The following is an 18326-nucleotide window of genomic DNA, read 5'->3' as shown; positions in this document are numbered from 1 at the left end:
TGGAATTCACCCGGCATTGCAGTAGGGAGGAATAACAAACAGTAATGCATTGCTGGGAATCTTATTAATTAAAAAACAGCCAGCTTTAAAAATAGCTGAAGTATAGCCTGAAGTACACAGACAACATCCCTTTAATTCAATAAATTGAGGTCGACTAGAGTCTATGACACTGAAAGTTAGCTTCTACCACGTCACAACTGAGCAAGCTATAGATATTAACTAACGTTTAGTTGTGGAACATTAAATATGCTGACAGAAAAGCAAATTATATCAAAACCCAAAAAAGCTTGGCAGAAGCACATTTCTCATTAACAAAGGCCTGTGTATAATCTCGATGGACTCATCTTAACATCAGGTGGTTTATAGTTTAATACAGGGCCAGAGCCTGCTGGTTTTCTGTTCTACCTAATCAATAATTGGACCCACCTGGCCACCTGGTGTCTTAATATGTGTCTAAATATGTCCCTGATTAGAGGGTTGCAATGAAATAATGGAGGGGAACTGGCTTTGAAGGGCCAGATTTGAATACTTCCTGGTTTAATGTATGGATAAACATAGGTTAAACCAGGCATTTGAGAAAGAGGTTTCACTTCAACCAGCAACTTACGACATGATGCCAAACTAAAAATAAATATATTAAAAGCAGACATTTGTTTGAGCCTGTTATGAAGATGAGCGCCCGAGGCTTGTCCAACTTTAAAAAAATGTTTAGCTCACGTAGACCCAACTAATCAATAATGGAATTTGTTGCCAAATATTTTTATTATCAAAGTTAGCGATTTTCATCAATTGGTTGTTGCACCCCTAAATAGAAACACACAATATTTATACATCCATGCACAAACCGAATATCATATACAGTGTAGTCCATTATTAAAATATGACCAGTTTCCTTTTCTCTCTCACCCACCCAATTAATTATACATAAAAACACATTGTGAGCCTATTGTAGTCAATCCAACAGAAATCTTTGTTAATATACTTAGACAAGTCTGTATGCCTTGCTTTACCATTAGACGCATGCACACACGCATACACATGCGTACACATGCACGACTGGTGTTGCACAGACACACATTCCTTTTCAAATGTTTTACACACCAATAACTAGTTTATAACTCATACGCGGCACCTGGTTATTATGTAAGTACTGTTCCGCCTGTCCATATATACATCGCCCTAAACTACCTTGTACCCAGCCACTTAAATACAGCAAATTGTTCTACATACTACGTTTTTTATCAGTGCATTTCTGAAAAATGGTCTGTGAGCATTCCCCTGCTAGTCTTCACTGCTGTTAACACCTCTGAAAAATAACATTTTGTTTTGATTTATTATATCGTTGATTCATTCCCCAGGGCTTTCCCTGCCGTGGTCCTAGCTATGCTAGATTGATTGATAAAATTTCCTACAAGCCGAGCCAGTCAAACCTACATTATAAGCCCATGGCAGTGATCGGAGGCCAGTTGTTGAGTGGAAAGACAGGCCCTGATAGTCTGGTGATGGATAGACAAGTGCCACTGTGACTTCAGATGACAGAGTCTATACTGCCTTATTTGCAATCTGCTCCGTTTCCTGTATCACCAGGCTGCGCTAGTGGCAGCGACGATGGGCAGATTTGAAAATAAATAAATGAGGGAGACAAGGAGACTGAACGGGAGGGAGATGATTTACGACCAGCTGAGGCCTCTATAATCAGGAGACCCACATCTTCTCAAGGGTTTAGTCTGAACGAAGGCTGGTTAGACAGAGGGAGGGAAGGACAGAGATTAAGTGAAAGGGGGGAGAAAAGACAGGACAGGGAGAGAAAGAGCGCTTAACTACAGTAGTGCTGAATCATCAGAAAATGTCTCTTGGGTAGTCTCTGGGTAGAAAAATCATTGGTTTTCTCTAGGCCTTCAGAAGCTGGACAGAAATCTTCCACTATAAATGTTTATATGGCAGAATTCTGGAGTGAGAGTGGAGGAAATGGATACGTTTTTGACTGGCAATGGGTGGGGCCGTTAGGGTGAAGAAAGTTACATACCTAGGTCTTGTCATGGGCGGTAGACATAATCGTAGTATATTTCAGGCGTCAGGTAGCCTAGTGGTTGGACTATCTGCTAACCAAAATTAAATTCTGTCCCTGAGAAAGGCTGTTAACCTGAACTACTCCCAGGTCAATATCATGTAAATGACAATGCGTTTTCAGTGAAATTACCCGGGGGGTGGGGGGGGGGACAAATCCGATATATGTGACGGTAAATGTGTTTTTGTACCATCGTCACAGTTGGGCCTACTGGCATACTGAAGTGAATGGCCTGAGTGTGAATGCTGTCATTCCCCTACATGGGGTGTGCAGGCCTTGTGATGGCACTGTCTTCAGGACCCTAGCTGTCACCTCCTTTCATCTGTCACTGGACATTGTTTCTAGCGGTGATATTAATGGTGTTGGGCTAGTGGGTGCACAAGCCTTGTTGATTCATTTATGATGCCATCAAAAAGCATTGGTTCTCCTGCATAAGACTATAAGTAGGGCAGATAAAAAGTGATGCTTTGATTCTGTTATTTTTTTTGTTCATTATTTAGTTTTATGCGTTTTAGAATGTTTTTCTATCCCCACCCAAGATCCAGTGGACATGGCTGGCTTTTGCCAGAAGCAAATCTTTTACTAATGACTTCATTGTTTTTAAAAGAAACTGAACTTTTCAAAACAGTCTCTTAAATATGAATGTGCACCTATAGGCTACAAGTTAGTATGGCCCGCCAATTCCATGTTCTGGGTGATGTATATAAACGTCATGTATGTTGAGACCGTGGGTATCGGACACGTCCACTCCCAAATACGGATGTACACAGAGGGAAGCGTGGACTACAAACAACGCTTAAAGGATGGGGTTAGATAATACCTCAGTGTGGTTAAGGTAGTTTAAGATTATGGTTAAGGTTAGACAACAAAAACGGTCGAGGTTAGGGCTAAGGTTAGGTTCAGAATAAAAATAGGCTCAGGGAACTTTACTAGAGATTATTCGAAAGGTTTTCTGCGAGTTTGGTTCTCTGTGAATATTTTTAGAACTAACAATCAAAGCACTGTTCTACCTCACCCTCTCCTCACTTCTCCCTCACTTCTTCCCTCCCGCCTTCTCTCCTCCCTCCCTCCCTCCCTCCCTCCATCCATCTCCCCCTCTCTCCCTCCCTCCATCTCCCCGTCCCTCCCTCCCTCCATCTCCCCCTCCCTCCCCCCTTCCCTCCCTCCCTCCTCCCTCCCTCTCCCTCCCCCCTTCCCTCCCTCCATCTCCCCTTCCCTCAGCCAGTTATTTTGACATTGTGAATCACATCCAATGCATAAGAAAAAGCCAGAATCAGCCAAAGGACTCAGAGAAGACTTTACTTTCCTTCTATGTAATCTCACAAACCAGCCGCCCGTCTCTCTGTGGAGATGTCTGGTTTCACTGTGCCTCAGAACGGGACTTACAAAGTTGCCACTGAGACTAAAAACAGCCCTACGTTCAAATATTAAACTATTCATCTTAGAAAAAGTTTCATATACATTCTGATGGAGGAGATAATTGGCTTGCAGTTGCATCAGGCTCTACGTTAACCACACCCCTTTAAGTGCCAAGTTATCGTTACCAGGCTCTGCCATTAATTTGAGTGTCCTGGGGGTTACTCTATACTTCTACAGTGGGCAATCATTTTGATTTGAGGGCCACATCAGGATTTCAAGACTCTGCATGAACGCCGCAGAGATATACTGCACTCAGTTCCTTTGTCAAAATCAGATGGCCAGAAAAAGAGCAAATATAGACTTTTTTTTATGACCTAAAATAATAATACCCACCAAACTGATTTTCTTTATGTTTAAAAAGAGAGGTCTTAGTGGGTGGTATTTTGCATACACCTGAGGTACGATATACAAGTTGTATGTAAAACCCGGCCTCTAAGAGTACAGGTTGGGTTCTGACTTCCCTGGCTGCCACAGTCGATAGGTCATAAGCATTTCCCCTGTCAGAGAGAGTAATGTAGCAGTCATCAAGGTTGATTTCAGGGAGCAAACATGGAGATGCCAACGATTCAATGACTTCTGACCTTTCATTTTGAAGGTCTTTGGGCCCGGATAGGGATGGTCAATGAGCAGACAGGTGTTTGTATCTCTCTCTCTGTGTGTGTGTGTGTGTGTGTGTGTGTTATGGAAATTCTTGAACTAAGGAACATTTGAGAAATGTCTGCCTTTCTTTTACCTGGTATGTAACTCTGGTCTTTGATTGTGACACACGTCTGTATAATATCAGAGAATTTTTAGGTACTCTGACCATCTGATTATCTGCTTAAACCAATAAGGGTATCAGTGCTTTGTTCCTTAGGATTGTGGTCCTTGGCTCATTTGGGTAAACATAATGGCAGGTAGGATAAGGTGGGGGGGACAGCCCACCCTTTGGGTAAAACCTATGTGACATAAGACAGCAGGGCAGTAACTTACCGCACCACTTTTAACTGTAATAAATACTGACTGTTCATGTATCTACCTCAGAGATTCCTGAGAGGATTATTTTGTAAGCTCTTGACGCGTCTCTCCATTTGCAAATAAACTGCTAATTATGCCAAGAGAATTTTGTCTCTGTACTTCCTCCTTTAAGAGTTCCGATCGATGGAATCACCATCACAGTGTGTGTGGGACCGTGATGAGAAAGCCATCAGTGTCAGACTACTCCCCCGGGCTCCATCTCCCCTGCCTTTGCCCCGCTTAAAGTGACGGGCACATTTTCCTAATATCTCAAAAGCCCCTCTTTTCATTTCTGTAGCACAAAACCCAGCCGCATTCTATCTGCCACATCCTCCTTCTGTGCCCGCCACGCTACATCCCCAAACATCACGCTCTGTGCAATCCACAGCGTCACATCCAGATGAGTCAGATGATTAGCACTTTGGCAGGGTGGCTAGAGCACAAATGCAAATCCAAACGCTTATTTCAGGCTTCGGAAAAAGCGTGGCACTATCTATAATTGGTTCCTTCCCAGTGAACCCCTGCCCAGCCCCCTAGGGAGGAACAGGAATCTTTTAAACCCGGAGCCCAAAGCCCTGGCGTTTGGCTTCGAGCTAAGACAAAGGGTGGAGGAGAATCCCTTCCAGAGCCTGAAGTCAGCAATCAGAGGCCTATAGTATTAATCAGGAGCTGTGGAGAGCCAGATGCACTCTAACCAGGGCCGGCCCTTCAGCACTGACCCGTTGCACTCAGACACTATAGGACATCCACCAGCTTGGAGGCATGATCTGATTCACCCGATGGTGGGTACTATAGTTTCCCTCTGACAGCCAGCCACCACGAATCCCCACTCCGTAGCCTGTCAGATTCCATTTGGATCCCTGCCAACTGCAGGGAGGGGGAGTAGGGGTTTTGCCAATGCTGTGTCTGCATTACAGAGATGGGAGGGAGGAGGAGGGAGGTTTTCTTCCATTTCTTACGCAATATATCTTCATCGAAAGCCCCACTCTCTTGTTTTAATAAAAACATGTCTGACACTGGTAGTTACCAGAGAGGAGGGACGGGCGGCTTGATCCGCGGAGATGTGATGTGGGTGTGAATGGAGGCCCCGGTCAGAGAGATGAGTGTACAAGATGGAGACATTCACACACAGTACATATCCCTGGTAAGCCTTGACCAAGGCAAAGAAAAGACAAACAATACCACTTTCTCAGAATGTAAGGTTTTGGTCCAACAACAACATCTAGCGTCTTATAGCAGCCAATGGAATGACGGGATTTGGCCTTGCCAAACTATACAAATGTTAAGAGGAATGAACACGTCCATGGGGTGTCAGCCAGTGGGGTGTCAGCCAGTGGGGTGTCAGCCAATGGGGTGTCAGCCAATGGGGCGTCAGCCAATGGGGCGTCAGCCAATGGGGCGGTACTTACATGAAGTAGATGGGGTATCCTCCTTCAAAATACCAGCAGTACTTCTTGGCCTCTATGCACTGTAAAGGGTAAAGAGGTAAAAAATTAATCGATGCACATTTCACCAAGCCCCTCTAAACATAAATGACTTCTGTTGCGATTTCGAACATATGACCTGAGATTGGGCTTCAGTTAATTACCTACAGCAGTACATTGCTCAGACCCGGAGACCAAGCTGATGAAACATTTCTCACCAGAGATCACCACTTCCTGTTAGGTTTTGTCAGGGCAACCTTTCTTGAGGGATCTTTAACATTTCACTGGTGGACCAGCTAACATGAAAACCATTCAAAAAGGTCTTCTGAAACTGTCTGACGAAGAGGATTGTTATAGACAAATGGACTTGTTCGTCTTAGAAATTGAGAAGAAATTGTCTCTGTGGTAACATTTTATTTGATTTTTTAAACACTTTCTGTTTCCTTGTCTCCTCCTCTAATGCCGTGGACTGATCTAAAAGATCTACAGATGAACGCCAGCCTAATGATGAGCTTTTACTAAATCTTTTACAATCAGTGCAGATGAATTGGAGCAGACAAGGAACAGACAGACAGTTTAGGCAATGATAACATTCTCAGCCTCATGCTTTCATCCATGTTGTCAATAACCTCCATTCTTTGTCAATCTAATGCTAATTGGCATATGCTCCCGGATGCACAATCTCCTCCATACCTAACTGGATAAGAATTTGAGACTGTGTAGCAATAAACAGTCTAGAAACAACTCCTCATCTCACAGTAGTATGCCATCTGCCAACATCCCATTACGCCAAGCTTCATATATCTGAGAACGACTTTCATTTGATAATCAATAAACGTCACAGCTAGACCACGCAGCAGCCGCCAACTGGCCTCAGAATGCAGACACAGGCTGCCTGTGTAAAGCACAAAGAATATTTCAGATTTTCAAGCCACTTGTGCTAGATGTGTGTTTTACTGCTGAGGAGAGACCAATTCATAGTTTCTACACATAGAGGAAGAAGACATTTAGAGAGGCACGGTGAGCAAATGTAAAAGGAGCCTGGAAGGGGGGGGGGGGGGGGGGGGGCAGAAAGGAAGAGACGATGGACAAGGACATTTAGAGAGGGAAGGAGATAAGCAGGAACGGAGACAGAGGAAGAGAGAAAAAGAGAGAGATGCAGAATGAAGGAGAAGCTTAGTGAGACAGGAAGTGTGTGAAAGGAGGGAGACAGAGAGGGAAATTCACTAAAAAGGAGACAGGGAGAAAAATGGTGAGAGAGACAGTGAGGGAAACAGAGAAAGAGAAGATGTCTGTCCTAAACTAGGAGTTTTAGGTAGAGCACATACTGAAGAAGATCTAAATAACTGCTAAATGACTCATATACTAAATCCCCACTTGTTTATATAGTTAGCTAGGACTGCCGGTCAGTAACAACTGAACCATGACCCTTTATGTTTAGGACGCTATGATCCTATGACCTATGCCTTCCATTTAAACAAGTTCCTGCATAGTAGCTTTGGAACAGAAATGAAACAGCTCTTCTCACATATGAAAACACACTGACTATGCATACAATAGTGAATGTGGAATGCTTAAGCGGTGTGGATGTTAAGTTCTAAGTGATCAAGTACCTGTAATAAGGACCTATACTATGACAGTTTGTTCTGCTAAGCTATTGTAAGCCATGAACCTTGTCGGTGATTAGTTGCTGCTTTATTCTTGACTGATTAAGTGTCGTGGAGGCTTTTACATTTTGTCATTAGGGTTTATAAAGAAAGGCTCAAAACTCTTTTTACGTAGTTCTGACCCAGCAAAATGTAAAATTGGCTTTACGCTGGTTTTACATTTGGCAAACACACATTTAATGCAGATGTAAACTTCCATAACAAAATTAAAATACACAAAGAAGTATTACCTTTTTCCCAATATACTCTTAAAATCAAATCTGCAATACATTTACAACCAGAATGGGGTGTCAGCTATGACGACCCAATGAATTTGAAAACCCATTAGTAGGGAATGTGGATCAACATTCAATAACAAGATGACATCAAGGGTCTTTGTTCTGTACTATACAGAAATCCATAATAATTAATGTGACATACTCATTGTGATATCCTGGACAGGTGCACAAAAGTAGAAAAATGCAATATTCTCCTTTGCATTTTTGGGTGATCGTGTACATTGGATATTAAGGAAATCCATTACATCTCTAAATAAAATCGACTAGCATAAAACTTCTCCATAAATTTTCAAAAAGTAAATCTTTCGCTGAATAATGGACACAACATGTAGATAATACCGATACATAGTGGAGTTCTTGTAGAACTTCAGCCGGGAGTAAAGACAGTGCTCATGACCTAAAACGGTTGCCTGATTTCTGTGTACCATATCATCCAACGGCGCTGTAATGTCACCAATGTCATACTTTATGTTGTGAATGTTAATAACATTTCATTATAAAGTTCTGTGCTTAAGATCCCACAGTCAAATTTGAAAAACATTAGAGTCCATTTCAAACCACACTTAACCACCCATGAACTTCATGTTACTGCTCATGGATCCTTCCTTATCGAAATGCACAATCATAAAGGCTGCTTCCCAGTGAAAGGCCAAATGTCCTTGCAAGGGAGTCCTTGATTTGAAAAATTATGTTTTGCTAGAGTCATGTATATCGTATAACCTTCACATGGACATGTTGCAAGGCTTTTTGTAATTCTTCATATAGTCTATACCAAATCTGTAAAAGTATGCTGTTGACCTAAAAACAATGGATCCACGTTGTGCATTGACATACAGTGGATATAAAGTCAACACACCCCTGTTAAAATGGCAGTTTCTTGTGAAAATATTTGACAAAGATAAATCATGTCAGAAATGTTTACACTTTTAATGTGACCTATAATGTGAACAAAACAATTCAAAAACAGATTGAGGGGGAAAAATGAAAAATAAAAACCTTACAATAACCTGGTTGCATAAGTGAGCACACCCTCTTATAACTGGGGATGTGGCTGTGTTCAGAATTAACCAATCACATTCAAACTCATGTTAAATAGAAGTCATTGTACACCTGCCATCATTTAAAGTAACTCTGATTAATCCCAAATAAAGTTCAGGTGCTCTAGTAGGATTTTCCTGACATTTTCTTAGTTGCATCTCAGAGCAAAAGCCATCGTCCACAGAGAGCTTCCAAAACACCAGAGGGATCTCATTGTTGAAAGATGTCAGTCAGGAGAAGGGTACAAAATAATTTCCAAAGCATAAGATATACCATGGAACAAAGTAAAGATAGTCATCATCAAGTGGAGAAAATATGGCACAACAGAGACATTACCAAGAACTGGACGTCCCTCCAAAATATATGAAAAGACGAGAAGAAAACTGGTCAGGGAGGCTTCCAAGAGGCCTACAGCAACATTAAAGGAACTGCAGGAATGTCTGTATGTAGCACACAGGCAAGTACTGTCTGTGTGCTACATGTGACAACAATCTCCCGTATTCTTCATATGAATGGGCTATTGGGTAGGGTGGCAAGACTGAAGCCTTTTCTTACAAAGAAAAACATCCAAGCCCAGCTGAAGTTTGCAAAAACTAAAATCAAGTCTCCCAAAAGCACATGGGAAAATGTGTTATGGTCTGATGAAACAAAGGTTGAACTTTATGGCCATAATTCCAAAAGGTATGTTTGGTGCAAAAACAACACTGCACATCACCCAGAGAACACCATACCCACAGTGAAGCATGGAGGTGGCAGCATCATGCTTTGGGGCTGTTTTTCTTCAGCTGGATCTTGGGCCTTAGTCAGGGTGGAAGGAATTATGAACACTTCCAAATACCAGGCAATTTTGGTACAAAATCTTCAGGCGTCCAATAGAGCATGACAACAACCCAAAACACACATCCAAATCCACCAAAGCATGGCCAGAGCCCAGACCTGAAACCAGTTGAACATCTGTGGGGTGATCTGAAGAGGGCTGTGCACAGGAGATTTCCTCGCAATCTGACAGATTTGGAGCGCTTTTGCAAAGAAGAGTGGGCAAATATTGCCACATCAGGATGTACCATGCTAATAGAGTCCTACCCAAAAAGACTGAGTGCTGTAATAAAATCAAAAGATGCTTCAACAAAGTATTAGTTTAAGGGTGTGCACACTTATGCAACCAGGTTATTGTGAGTTATTTTCAAACACAACATCACCTTTTATATACTTCCGTTGGCTGGGACTCCTATATTTTTTGGGGAAAATTGCTAAATAGCTGATAACCAGCTTTTAACAGAGAAACTGTCAATAGCCCATAAAATACTGTACTATTTCCTATGGGCTATTCTGAATGACTGTTAAGAGTGTCATCTTAACAGTCTCTCATGTCTTGTTCAGAATAGGCGCCGTTGGCTGCTTCGCTCACCTGCCTGGCTCGGGATAAAGATAAGAGGCTTCACTTTAGTTCAGACTATTACAACGCATCTCAATGAGGTAAGAGATTAACTGTACAAGACAATGAAGCCTAGCTGTGTCTTTGGAGAGCATCGGGTATAGAGACTACACTGAGCACGGAGAATGAGGGTGGACGAAGCAGATGGGGAAAGGTCGCAAGCGCGTAATTACCAGCTCCTGTCAGAGCAGACCTTTCCTGACATACCACAGGCTGAGGAGGCATTTCTTCCTTCAGAACAACCAGGAACACCCTTACTGGTTTTTGCCATGGGAAACAAAGAGTGGGCATGGGTTTCTGCCCAGTTTCACTGTTTCTATCCTGTACCATGACACTAGGAGGTTTCCTGGCCCTTGCAACCAGAGAAAGGGGGCAGCCAAGGGGGCGGCGGGGGCCAAGAGACTAGGGTCATACAATGGAGCATTTGTTGGTGTGTTGGCTGTTGGGGAGTAGGGACATTATGTGGACATTATGTGCCCTGGCAGAGAGGGACTGGCCCTAGGAGGAACGCCATGCTCTGGCCTATTTGTGGGACCAAATTTCGCCAAAGCAGCACAGCCAAACACAAAGCCCAGACCCGAGATAACTTTTTATTTACTACCCTCTTCACCTGCAGTTTTAGACATTTTAAGCACTCAACTTATTAAAAAAATTAATACTGTAGAGATTTCTTCATGAACAGCTGATTCAGGCCACAAGACTGCAGCCCCCTACGTTGCAGTTTTCACGTAAAAGCCCTATTCATTAATCATAGTATTTAAATGAAATCCTAGGCAGACACTTGAGGTGTATCATAACTATCCTAGTTATTGTGTCATACTGTGATGTCATTAAGTGACACCATCAACCGTGTTTTTGCACTTAAAGAACGTTAAGGGATATTTCAGGACTTTGTCAGTGATCTAAATATACTTTCCCAGTGTCAGATTAACTTGATCTGTACCTACTAAGATTAAACCTCTCTGTATAAATGTTCTCAAAGTCAGATTAACATAAAAAGGGTGTAAACTTCTCGTAAAAGTCTCGGAGGCCAGTATTCTACATGCGCCCACCTGCCAGGTCTTCAGACGACACACAGGTGTACTTTAAAACCAGACCTAAACAAATATCTGCTCTGCCCAACTGTCTGGATGAAATAACATAACAACATAACAATAACATGTCGGATGCAGAATAACTTCCTCCAACCCAAGAGCACAAAGAAACAATGCTGTCAGGCAGAGCACAGTGGATCCCCAACTTCTGCCCTGCCAGAGACTGCCACACCAATCTCTCCACACAGTCAAGACTAACTAAGGAATTACAACTCTGCTCTCTTTAATGTCGCAACTGGTCATGTCTGTAAAACACAATTCTTTCAGCTGAAGAACATCGCTTACCTAAGACACTCTCACCTCTCCTAATAGGGAAAAGCTTACCCATGCATTTCTTCTCTCCAGAATTGATTATGGGAATGAGGTAGAGGGGAACTTGCCAGCGAACATCATTAATAAATTAAAGCTCATTCAAAACTACTGAAAAGACCCTGACACAAACAAATACATCTGCCAACATCTCCCCCGACATTGCTGACCTACACTGGCATTCTATCCTTTAAGAAATTGACTTTAAAATGTTACTTTGAGTATACAAAGCTCTCAATCCAATCAGACCCGCCTACCAGTCTGATTTACTCAACCCATATTGACCTTTATGCACCCAAACTCTTAATCAATAATTGTTCTCTTCTCTAAAACAAGGTATGTAGTAGTCTGCAACTTCAGCATGTAGCAAACAACAATATGTATTAAAGTGCAAGTGGAAAATTTAATGAACTGCAACTCCTTCATGTACAATAATAAACCGCAACTTCAACATGTAATAAACCACAAAACCAACCTGTATATTAACCACAACTGCCACATGTAGTGAAGAACAACTTTAACATGTTCTGTTTACTTGATAAAAGTAATAACAGATGTAATACCTATCCAGACTTTGCCTTTCACAGAATCTATCACCCAAACTCCAGCAGTCCATCTCCTTCCTTACACAAATAGATTGATAGTGTCAAATCAGGGGGATGATAAATTCCATTATTGAGCACAAACAACCCAGAATGCATCATTTCATAGCAGCTATACGAAACGGGGGCGAGCTGGGAGTCATCACTTATCCCTTAGAGACTTTCTCCTCAGATTAGCTAGGCAAGCCCACCACATCACAACCTTTTAGTTCAGTCCAAAGACAAACTACTGAGACATTAAAAACCCTATAACAAAGAAATAAACATAGAGTAAATGTGGATGCACTTCAATATTTCAAAATCATCAGGACAGATTAAAGGAAAGGAGAATAGTTTGATAGTGTTCATTTATTTATTTAGGGATTTTAAGGGCAGGGGATGGGATTATTTATTTGCAAAGTGAATTACAAAATCCAAGTTAAACAAGCAGTGACAAAAATGTGTATTAGTCATTCATATTAGTCACATGCATTTATTTCTACTAAATCAAGAATATTTCCACTTTATTAGACACAATCCAGAAAAGGAATTTGTTTTCAGTGAGAGACTGAATTGTTAATTAAGTGAAAACAGCCAGATGGTCGAATTAAAAGATCAGTTAAAGTTAAATATAATTACCAAAGTATATTACTAAACAAAATATATTAAATTGAAACCAAATTGAAATTTAACAAGTGTTGGCATACAGAGCAATATCTTTTTTGTAAATACATTTCATACTGTTGATTCTTCAAAGTAGCCGCCCTTTGCCTTGATGATAGCTTTGCGCACTCTTTGCATTCTCTCAACCAGCTGCATGAAGTAGTCACTTGGAATGAATTTCAGTTAACAGATGTGTCTTAAACATTAATGTGGAATTTCTATTCTTCTTAATGCATTAGGGTTGGTATACCGAGGGTGACAAGGTTGGGTGGGTATACAGAAGACCATCATTATGTATGTACTGTAGTTGTCCATATTATAGCAAGAACAGCTCAAATGAGCAAAGAGAAAAGACAGACCATCATTACTTTATGACATATGGAAGATTTAAAGAGCTTAGAACGTTTCAAGTGTAGTCACAAAAACCATCAAGCAGAATCTATGAGCACCACCACAATAAAGGAAGACCCAGAGTTACTTCTGCTGCAGAGTGTAAATTCATTAGAGTTACCAGCCTCAGAAATCGGCATTTAACTACCCCTCAGATTGCAACCCAAATAAAAGCTTCACAGAGCTCAAGTAACAGACATCTCAACATCAACTTTTCAGAGGAGACAGGGTGAACCAGGCCTTAATGGCTGAATGGCTGCAACAATGGCCTATGGCCACCAATATGAAGTAGAGACTTGTTTCGGCCAAGAAACACTAGAAATGGACATTAGACCATTGGTGAAAATCTGTCCTTTGGTCTGATGAGTCAAAATTTGAGAATGTGGGTTTCAACCACCGTGTCTTGGTGAGACGCAGAGAAGATGATCGCCACATGTGTGGTTCCCACCGTGTAGCATGGAGCAAGAGGTGTGATGCTGTGGGGATGCTTTGCTGGTGACACAGTCTGTAATTTATTTCGAATTCAAGGCAGACTCAACCAGCACGGCTACCACAGCCTTCTGCAGCAGTACGCCATCCCATCTGGTTTGCACTTAATGGAACTATCATTTGTTTTTCAAATGACCGAAAATACACCTCCAGGCTGTGTAAGAGTTATTTGACCAAGAAGGAGAGTGATGGGGCATCAGATGACCTGGCCTCCACAATCACCCAACCTCAATCCAATTGAGATGGTTTGGGATTTGTTGGACCACAGAGTGAAGGAAAAGCATAGATGGGAATTCCTTCAAGACTGTTGGAAAAGCATTCCAGGTGACTACCTCATGAAGCTGGTTGAGAGAATGCAAAGAGTGTGCAGAGCTGCCAGTAAGGCAAAGGGTGGCTACTTCAAAGAATTTAAAATATACAGATATTTTGTATTTTATATGTTTAAACACTATCTTGGTAACTATATGAATCCATGTGTTATTTCATAGGTTAGATGAGTTCCCTAATATTTTCCATTGTGGAAAATGGCAAAATACAGAAATTAAATTAAACCTTAAATGAGGTGGTATGTCCATATTTTTGACTGTACTGTAGTTTGGGAACATGATAATAGAAATACTTGAACTCAATTGTTCGTTTGTGGAGGGAACTGAGAATGTGTCTTGGTGCGAATGCACATTGTTGTGTGGTAAGTGGTCGGTTGAAGCATATACTGAACTTAACCAAACCAACACAAAATTTGCATTACAGTAATTTTTGAAGTGAGGTGACTTAAGTAAAATCAAATTACATAAGACAGCAGGATATCTTGAACAGAGCAAAGGCCAGGAACAATATACTTTGCATGTCATAACTCAAAATACCATAGAAACAGACAAAGATTCCATAGAAACAGATATAATGTATAATTGCTGTTAGGCCAGTCCAACCACATTTAGTACAATGGTTTACTTTCCGAGTACAGCATATTAGCAAACCATTCTAAAACATGTCTACTTATAAACAAAGGATTTGTTTAATGTGATCCCATTTCAAAATCATACTTCCGTTTTTTGAGGGCAAGTATATAAGCCTATAGGTTCCTTTATTACAAAGAAAACACTGTTGTAGCTCAAGAAGGACTTTACGAGCGCCGTAGCCGAATCAACTGTTAAAAAAAAGAAATTGTTGTTCTTAATAAAGTTGAAAACAAGGCACTGTCACTTAAGATTGTGGAGGGAAAAAAAAAACGATATGTAATTATTTACATTTACACTATACCAATATTACATGCACGGACAATTCTATTACCGATGATTGGACATAAAGACAAAGGATAGCCAAATTGCCTCATAGCCTACTGTAGCTTACAGTGGAAGCTATATCTTAAAAAAAAAACTAATCGTTCTTTCACAATGTGGCCGAGAATGTGGAGTATGACACATTCACGATAAGCAATAAAACATCATGTTAACAAGAACATTTGAATAAAACACGCATTCAAATAATAAGTGTATCCCAATCTACAGCGTAATCCCATAAATCGCGCGTTAGATAACATTTGCTATTGACTGGATGTGAGAACTCACCTCTAAAAACATCAAAAACGTCAGGACAAACCCCGGGAGTAAAGACTTCATCTCTCCTTGCCGAATTGAAAACTTCGCGTTATGAATGGAAAGGTTGAAGTCCTCAATATAATGTATGTTATTTCATAACGCTATAGCAGCTTCCCAGCATCACACAAAGCCCGTACGACCGACGAGAGGTAGCGTAACACGCTGTCAATGCGGGATAGGAGCCGTGACAGTATTGGCTTGATTCACTGGTAGGTCAGTGGCATTGTTTCCACGACTACATGATCAATAAATAGGGGCAAGGCAAAAGCTGCCCAAAATATATTTTTAAGACTAACAGCTGTGTTAATATCAGGAGGCTAATCCACGCCCTTTTTGTCTGTTAAAACCTGCAAAGGAAACAAAAGGTGAATCAAAGGTAGACTACTTAAGGGCACTGAGGAATGATACATTCGGACAATTGCAAATCGCAATATGCATTACCAAAGACGTAATTGACAAACCATGCAGAGCTAGTTAAAAAAATATTTTAAATATAATGGAAATAGCGAACTTATTCAACTCAAGACGACACATTGTGATGGATTTGAGCAACATAATTGTGGAGGACTGAAACTCCTAATCAAAACTAGCATACACTGACGTTTTTTTATTTTATTAAGCACCGAAACAGGCCTGCATTACACATGACATGTTATAATGTAACATACCCATTAGGAGAGGCATTTACCAAAGGCCTTTTTATATTTTATGTTTCTGTCTTACACGCCCTTGATAACAAAACTGATTCTTGGTCCCAACTTGATATGGACTAAACAGACATTTACATTGACTTCTCAACGATAGCAAATTACAGCACAGTACACATAGTACAGTACACCACAATATAGTATACTGTAGCCCACAGTACATAACTGCACTGTAATCTACAGATTTATTTAGGTATTGAGATGTTTTAGAGGAAAATAAATTAAAGCAAGTCTTTGCTGAAAGGGCAGTGGGCTGAATTAAAACCTATACTGCAGCAGCACATGTGCATAGGTGGACCCCAGGAACACTACATGTGTATATGCATAACTGTTATATCTGTAGAACTGACTGGTATTCTATACAAAGTGTGGAATTACTTGGTTAAACTCCCCTCAAATTTGTTTTTTTGTGTATATATGTTATGTTTTAACAGTTGTAGTTCATATGGTCTCAATCTATTAGGGTGAAATATGAAAACAAATATATATATATATACACTCACCTAAAGGATTATTAGGAACACCATACTAATACTGTGTTTGACCCCCTTTCGCCTTCAGAACTGCCTTAATTCTACGTGGCATTGATTCAACAAGGTGCTGGAAGCATTCTTTAGAAATGTTGGCCCATATTGATAGGATAGCATCTTGCAGTTGATGGAGATTTGTGGGATACACATCCAGGCACGAAGCTCCCGTTCCACCACATCCCAAAGATGCTCTACTGGGTTGAGATCTGGTGACTGTGGGGGCCATTTCAGTACAGTGAACTCATTGTCATGTTCAAGAAACCAATTTGAAATGATTCAAGCTTTGTGACATGGTGCATTATCCTGCTGGAAGTAGCCCTCAGAGGATGGGTACATGGTGGTCATAAAGGGATGGACATGGTCAGAAACAATGCTCAGGTAGGCCGTGGCATTTAAACCATGCCCAATTGGCACTAAGGGGCCTAAAGTGTGCCAAGAAAACATCCCCCACACCATTACACCACCACCACCAGCCTGCACAGTGGTAACAAGGCATGATGGATCCATGTTCTCATTCTGTTTACGCCAAATTCTGACTCTACCATCTGAATGTCTCAACAGAAATCGAGACTCATCAGACCAGGCAACATTCTTCCAGTCTTCAACTGTCCAATTTTGGTGAGCTCGTGCAAATTGTAGCCTCTTTTTCCTATTTGTAGTGGAAATGAGTGGTACCCGGTGGGGTCTTCTGCTGTTGTAGCCCATCCGCCTCAAGGTTGTGCATGTTCTGGCTTCACAAATGCTTTGCTGCATACCTCTGTTGTAACGAGTGGTTATTTTAGTCAAAGTTGCTCTTCTATCAGCTTGAATCAGTCGGCCCATTCTCCTCTGACCTCTAGCATCAACAAGGCATTTTCGCCCACAGGACTGCCGCATACTGGATGTTTTTCCCTTTTCACACCATTCTTTGTAAACCCTAGAAATGGTTGTGCGTGAAAATCCCAGTAACTGAGCAGATTGTGAAATACTCAGACCGGCCCGTCTGGCACCAACAACCATGCCACGCTCAAAATTGCTTGAATCACTTTTCTTTCCCATTCTGACATTCAGTTTGGAGTTCAGGAGATTGTCTTGACCAGGACCACACCACTAGATGCATTGAAGCAACTGCCATGTGATTGGTTGATTATATAATTGCATTAATGAGAAGATGAACAGGTGTTCCTAATAATCCTTTATGTGAGTGTATTGTACCCTTATATAACAGGCATGTTGATTAAGAACCTTTTTTTTTCAATTTCACTTTATATATAGAGAAAAATATATATAAAAAAAGATTTTTCCCTTGTATATTAACCACTGTCTGTTGTCATGGAAGCAGTGTTTTCCTACAAACAAAGGAAAAAGATGAGTGGCCACAGCCACTGTAGGCTGTTTTGGCTGCGATAAATAGATGCCAATTTGCCTTGCCTCATCTTGATGTTAACTGGAAGGATGCCAAGAGTGGCCCAATTGCTGACAGGAAGAAACCTTGAGTTAGTGTGGTAGAAACAGACCGAATAGCCTGGGCCTGTCCAAAAAACTGATTGAGCATCGCATCCTACAACCTGCTGCATGCATTAACCTCATTTTGATTGGTGGTATTATCTCTGAGACAGAGGTTGGTCACATTTAGACAAGTTGATATGCAGGGGAACCCA

General features: G+C 41.2%; 1 protein-coding gene across 2 annotated transcripts in view; it reads right to left on the bottom strand.

Moving 5' to 3' along the window:
• The window catches only part of vopp1 (VOPP1 WW domain binding protein), a 46942-nt gene extending 31295 nt beyond the window's left edge, over positions 1 to 15647 (bottom strand). For both annotated transcript variants that reach the window (XR_828647.4, XM_010885700.4), the window contains exons 1-2: positions 15420 to 15647; positions 5893 to 5951 (exon numbers count right to left, since the gene is read on the bottom strand). Coding sequence is in view for 1 of the 2 variants with exons in the window: in XM_010885700.4 (XP_010884002.1) it covers positions 5893 to 5951; positions 15420 to 15470 (110 nt within the window). In the remaining variant the exon portion in view is untranslated. The remainder of the gene's footprint in view (positions 1 to 5892; positions 5952 to 15419) is intronic.
• Between the last annotated feature and the right edge of the window lie 2679 nt (positions 15648 to 18326).

This window comes from Esox lucius, chromosome 21, assembly GCF_011004845.1.
Source record: "Esox lucius isolate fEsoLuc1 chromosome 21, fEsoLuc1.pri, whole genome shotgun sequence".
NCBI lineage: Eukaryota > Metazoa > Chordata > Actinopteri > Esociformes > Esocidae > Esox > Esox lucius.
The sequence above is the reverse complement of the archived record's forward strand: the minus strand, read 5'-3'. Positions and strand labels throughout refer to the sequence as shown.